We start from the raw sequence: 6,195 nt of genomic DNA, 5'->3' as shown, positions 1-6,195 counted from the left end.
AAAAAACAAGATTTTTGTATTGAAGATAACAGAGGAACAGAGAAACTACAATCTCTTGAATAAAGCGTTTGTTGAGGAAAATTATGACATGTCAGAAATGTAACTCCCATTAGTTACATTGAACAGCAGCATGACATCTGAAGTAAATTAAATCCTGGTTGCAAAGTCCGTAGACTTTAATATGGATTGCCGCATCACGCCCAAGTTATCTACTTATGCACTCAGCTCAGGTTTTCGTGATTTAGAGTAAATTTTGTACAATCTGATGTTAATTCCTAAAATTTTACTGAAATAGGTACTCGCACAAATTGTTTAAATGTGTCATTATTCGCTCTGTTCTAAATTTTTCTTGAAAAATTATAATTATTGTTGCCTCTGAATTTAGGCTGCAAAAATCACTCTTACTCTGTAGAAATCCGTAGTAATTAGCTGCTCTACCGAAGAAATAGTAGTAGTTTTTTTGCCACATACACTTCGGGTCCTATACTTTCAAAAAAAGTTAGGAGATCGTAAGTTCATTAGCCAATCATTGACGGCATTTCAAGTAAAATCCACCAATCATAGACAAGAAAATAGAGCGTAAGTACTCACGTTCACTTAGCGAGTTTTGAAAGTATGGCCGCTGCACAAAAAGCTTCGTACTGAGCGCAGACATCACCATCAATGGCAGCAGGAGTGCGCTGGACTCGGCTGGCTTCTGCACCTCCGAGGACTACGAGTTTGTCGTGCTGTCCAGCCAGGCTGAAATGCAGCTTCTCAACCAGCAGCTCGGTGGACACGCTGGAGGTGAAATATTTTGAAACCCTAAATGATGTTAAATCTATATATGTTATAATTACCAATATTATAATTTGGAAAATATAGTAAATCGAATTGTGTCATGATTGGTGATGTAATGTGAAAAACATTATAAATTTTTAAAAAGCTTGTTTTGCTGCAATAAAAGCTATATGTGTTCTGGGGCAGTGCTTTGTGTGATACCATCTGAACACCTCGCTGTTCTGGAGCGTTGGCACTTCCTTCAATGACTGCGAGATCCAACTGAGTACCACCCTCGGCAGCTGAAGGCGCAACAGTGGAAAAACGTTACAGTTTGGACTAGGTCTTAATTGTTTTTTTCCTGCACCTGTTATTTGTCAGTCATTCAGTGAGCAGATTTTTCATGCTGTTGGCTGGTGACACGAATTAACTCATTTACTGAGCAAAACTTTCAATGCAATGGTTTCTACTTCGAATAATGTTCATACATGAGAATGNAGTTTGTAAATATTCTGGTCAAAATTCAAACCTTAGAAAAAGTTTGTAAATATTCTGGTCAAAATTCAAACCTTAGAAAATGTTTGTAAATATTCTGATCAAAATTCAAACCTTAGAAAAAGTTTGTAAATATTCTGATCAAAATTCAAACCTTAGAAAAAGTTTGTAAATATTCTGGTCAAAATTCAAACCCCAGAAAATGTTTGTAAATATTCTGGTCAAAATTCAAACCTTAGAAAAAGTTTGCAAATATTCTGGTCAAAATTCAAACATTATTAAAAGTTTGTAAATATTCTGGTCAAAATTCAAACCATAGAATAAGCTTGTAAATATTCTGGTTAAAATTAAATTCAATGCAAAATTTACAGTAACTTTGACGAAAAGTCAGCTGCCACTGCTATGGCAATTTATTGCACTAGATATTTTATCTTGACAAGATGGTAAAAGTTTTTAACATTTTTTTATAGTAGGTGTACCAATTATAAAATCGTTTTATTCGATTCCAAATTACCTAAGATTAATCCGCTTGATTGGCCGAGCAGATTGATTTGAATTTCGGATCACCAAAATTTTGGAAATTTTTGTTGGTGGGATTTTGTTTTCAACTGACCAATCTGCAGATCAACAACTTGAGAAGTTGCAGATAATTTGTAACCGTCAATTCGAAATACAAATAAAATTTGCAAAAATGTGAAGTATGAATTGAATGTTACAAATTTGACAATTATAGAATTCGAGAAGATAAATGTAGATACATTTTTTATTGAATGTCGATTTCATTGAACATTTATTTTTTTTTTCTTATTGTTTTGGATTGAGCATCTAAGATCATATTGATGAATTCAAACGTTGAACTGAAATAATGCGTAGATTGTAGAGAATACTATGTACTATTGTACAACAAAGAAATGTACTATTGTACATTTTCTTCATTAACATCATAGTTGAAAAGTTTTCAATAATTCGCTGGAATGTTGACAAGGAAATAGTGGTGAAGAAATTAACAATGTTTCATGGTTGTTTTTTAGTGCGCGACGAAGACGGCCGCCTCCGGGTCTCGCACGTTCAACTTCTGCCCCAATTCTGCTCTGAACTGCCAAGTGACGCTCAGCGGCACACATCCAGCCTTGACGGACTACTCCAGGAAAGACTGCTCCGTGTACTCCGTCTACTCCAAGCCTCCTGCTAAACCTGTGAGTCACTAGTGTACTATTACAGTCAAGTACTCCAGGGTAGACTGCTCCGTGTACTCCGTCTACTCCAAGCCTCCTGCTAAACCTGTGAGACACTAGTGTACTATTACAGTAAAGTACTCCAGGGTAGACTGCTCCGTGTACTCCGTGTACTCCAAGCCTCCTGCTAAACCTGTGAGACACTAGTGTACTATTACAGTCAAGTATTACATTCGTTCATTTAATAGTGTGCCGTTGGAATTTGAGGGTTATTGCTAATGGAAGTTCCTGACATTGTTTCTATAAAAGAGAGTGAAAAGCTTCATGGAACACCTTCACACAAGAAGGCTGGGACTGTATCATCATTTTTCTGTTTATTGTGTTGTGATGGACCGTTTCTGGTAGGTTTTGGTAGGAAGTAGGGCTATGGTAGAAAGATTGTAGTAACTAACAATTGTCATTCGGCGTTTTACGTAAAAACTAATGTTATTTTTTCCCCGCATGGACTTCAGGGCACAAAACGCTACGTGCTGAGCACCGGCATCATAGGCAACGGCACTCCAAGTTCGCTGGACTCAGCCGGTTTCTGCACCTCCGAGGGCTACGAGTTTGCCGTGGTGTCCAGCTTTGCAGAAATGCAGCTCCTAAACCAGCAGCTTGGCGGAAAAACTGGAGGTAAACCGTTATGAGAATATCCATGTAAATATATGACATATGTTATCTCAGAGTAATGAGTTTTAATTACGATAAATATTTGGTCAAAATCTTAATTCACAGCCATCTGGACTCGATGTTCTGGACCATGTCTGGCTTGGCACCACCTGAACATCTCGATGTACTGGAGCGATGGCACTCCCCTCAACGACTGCGAGATCAAACTGAGCACCACCTCCGGACCCTGCAGGACGCAGGAGTGGTACGACGTCACAATTCATCCTAGGTCGTGTTCAGAAGGAACCATACCTGTTATATGTCAGGTTTATGACTGAGCGCTAGATTGGTGCATGGTGCACTCTGTGAAATGAGTAGCTCATTGTCCCAGTAGCGATGATTTGTTTTCTTTCGTGTGGGTAATCGTGAGCCAGTTAAACCTGGCAAAAGGGTGTTAGTCTATTTTCTCCTCCTGTTGTAGGTAAGAAAATGGGTCATAATTTTGAAAGTATGACCCATTTATTTTTCTGATTAAATGTGAAGGATTACAACGTAAAAAACATAAATTTGATTGCAATGAAAGTGCGTAGAACATTCTAAACGTTAATGACATGTGGATAATTGTCTAATTGTATTTGCACATGAGTTCATGGATAAAATTACATATGTATGTCACTTGTGAAATAAGATATTGATTCTCTGCGACGTGACTCATCATTTTATTCGTTAATATAAACCTGCTACTAGCCTTTAAACCTATAGATACTGGATGATCGAAATGATTCGGTTTATAAATCTTCCTTTTCCTTGCCATTAAATGTTGGTCTGAATTAGAGAAGGTTTAAGGTAAAGCAAGGAGTCCCACTTCATGTGTAATTTTGAGTAGTTATACTCTATTAATGGTTGGTCGCTAAGACGATTAATAAATTTTGAGTTGTTATACTCTATTAATGGTAGGTTACTTAGATGTACAATAGAAACAGCAAACAAGGCAAAAGTTTATGTACACTGTACAAGCTCTGAATACTGCATTCCACAAGCATCTACATTTCACGAATGTTTTTCCTTTTTGAATTATATCTTAATAATACAAATTAAGCTCTTACTGTATAAATTAAGCTCTTAAGCTCCTACTGTGGGAAATATAGTGTCCCACCATATGGAGAATACACCGATCTATTTTTCTGAGTGATCGGGCTGTGACCATGCATTTGTGTTGTTCCGTCACAAGCCTCAGGCAAGCGCAGGCGTCGCTCTCTGTCAACTAAAAACGTCTCGCCGGGAGCCATGTTATGAAGGCCCAAGAGTCTGTTGTATTTTAAGCATCGCAGCACAAGTTTACTTATTATTATATACCGTATATATTTACTTCTATTTTAGTAAAAAAATAAGTATTTAAATTTTTTCGGATTATTATAGACCAACATGTTTATTTATACCTATAATAAACTAAAATGTCGAGAGGGGCATCGAATGATCGTAAATTCAATGTACGACAGGAAATAAGTCCGTGTAATTTGGTTGTACGAGAAAATATATTATGTACTTTTTAGCTTGAATAATAATCATAGGTATATGTTTAATATTGCACACGATAACAAAAAACGTGCACTAGTAAGCGATTAAACTTCATACTGAAGATTTATTTTATAAAGGCAACAATCAACGTACGATTTAAGTTCTTGGATAGAATTCGCTTCATTGCCTTTACATTGATCTTCATGCACTGCACTGACTTCACTTTGATCTTCTAGAAAAATAACTTATAAGACTCCATCTGCTCACATTAATCGTCTTATTGCATGTCAAAGTTAGAAGGCCAACAAACTCCGTTGCGAATTCATTTGAACTCGCATCCAATATAATAAAATTATATTACTCTCACTATCATGTATTGTGTGTCTTAATGAATTTTTGCATTCACAATGTAGGCATAATTATCCGACAGAACTTTCGTTTCGTATGCGACGCTTATGTGTTTCTGCGTCACGTAAACCTATAACGCGTACATGAAATAATGTTCATAACCCAAACGTTGAATAACATCTACGGAAGGAAAGAATTTAAAGAGAAAAGATAACAAATTTAGGAAATAAAAAATGTATTCTAATTTTTCCCAGAAATTGTAATACTGAAAATTGTTCCCTAGTCAAGTTGATTAACTTACACACTACATGAACCTAGAGACGGGAAATAGTCGTATTTCCGCGAATATTAAAATTACAATCAGAAATTAGTATTGTACAGGTTCGAAAATTTGTCTTTTAGATAACAACGAATTTATTCATAATGCCGTACATTTCGTCACTCGTTGTAAGCACGTGGTCAAAACTAATTCACCAGGACATTAATGGACATTATTAATATTTAATAACTCTATAGAAACCTTGGAAAGAAGAAACTAACTTTACGGTACATAAAATGAGCGTAGAAACGCTGTCTCATAAGTCTCCATCAAAATAAGCTGGAATAACCCCACGAATATCGTTGTTCATGCAAGGCATGAACATGCATGCAAGGCATTTTATTTAAACACAAACGAGGCTAATAGATATTAGGGTCAGTACAACGATAATTCGCAAGCTTGGTTAAAAATTAGGCAAATAAGAACAAGGGCTCAGTGGGTGTAATAAGCGAGCCTCATCTCTTAAAGAAGGCGAAATTTATTTTAAAATGAAGTCGTTTCTTCTTACAACGTCGATGTCTAAAATCTACGAAAAGTTACAATGCTGTAGCTAAGCTCTTGTATATAATAAAAGATTTACTGCATAAAACATTGATACAATATTCTTGTTGCCGCGTGAGGATAAATTACATTTTTATACAAAAGTTTTCGATGAGGCAGGTTTTGATATTAGAGAGCAATGATTGCATTCTGTTGTTTGGATCATTGAAGTATAGAAACCAGAATAACTTTGAGAGCATGCATACCTAATGATATAACCATTCTGACATAGTTGGTTCCGGCAAAAAGGCGTATCAATTATACCTGCAGAAGCCATGTCACTATTTGGACAGTATGACACATCAATTTTCCTGCGAGTGCTTGCACTGTTAGAAAAAACGGTGAAGAAACGGTCCCACTGGCGTTCTAGTGAAAATAAACTATTTCGCC

The 6,195-nt window shown here is 36.3% G+C and overlaps 1 protein-coding gene across 1 annotated transcript; it reads left to right on the top strand.

Annotated features, from left to right (window-relative positions):
* Positions 1-663: 663 nt before the first annotated feature.
* LOC108677280 lies at positions 664-4,433 on the top strand. Its single transcript, XM_047885210.1, has 4 exons — positions 664-786; positions 2,286-2,450; positions 2,942-3,104; positions 3,207-4,433. The coding sequence occupies exons 1-4, from the start codon at positions 664-666 to the stop codon at positions 3,416-3,418; spliced, it is 663 nt and encodes a 220-aa protein (XP_047741166.1). The 3' UTR covers positions 3,419-4,433.
* Positions 4,434-6,195: the final 1,762 nt, after the last annotated feature.

This window comes from Hyalella azteca, unplaced genomic scaffold, assembly GCF_000764305.2.
Source record: "Hyalella azteca isolate HAZT.00-mixed unplaced genomic scaffold, Hazt_2.0.2 contig17313, whole genome shotgun sequence".
NCBI classification, from domain to species: Eukaryota; Metazoa; Arthropoda; class Malacostraca; order Amphipoda; family Hyalellidae; genus Hyalella; species Hyalella azteca.
Note: the sequence above shows the minus strand (reverse complement) of the source record. Positions and strands in the feature narration are given on the sequence as shown.

Coding starts and splice junctions, on each gene's coding strand:
- LOC108677280 (XM_047885210.1), top strand. CDS start 664: ATGGCAGCAGGAGTGCGCTGGACTCGGCTGGCTTCTGCACCTCCGAGG. Junction 787..2,285: donor GCTCGGTGGACACGCTGGAG/GTGAAATATTTT, acceptor GTTGTTTTTTAG/TGCGCGACGAAGACGGCCGC. Junction 3,105..3,206: donor GCTTGGCGGAAAAACTGGAG/GTAAACCGTTAT, acceptor CTTAATTCACAG/CCATCTGGACTCGATGTTCT.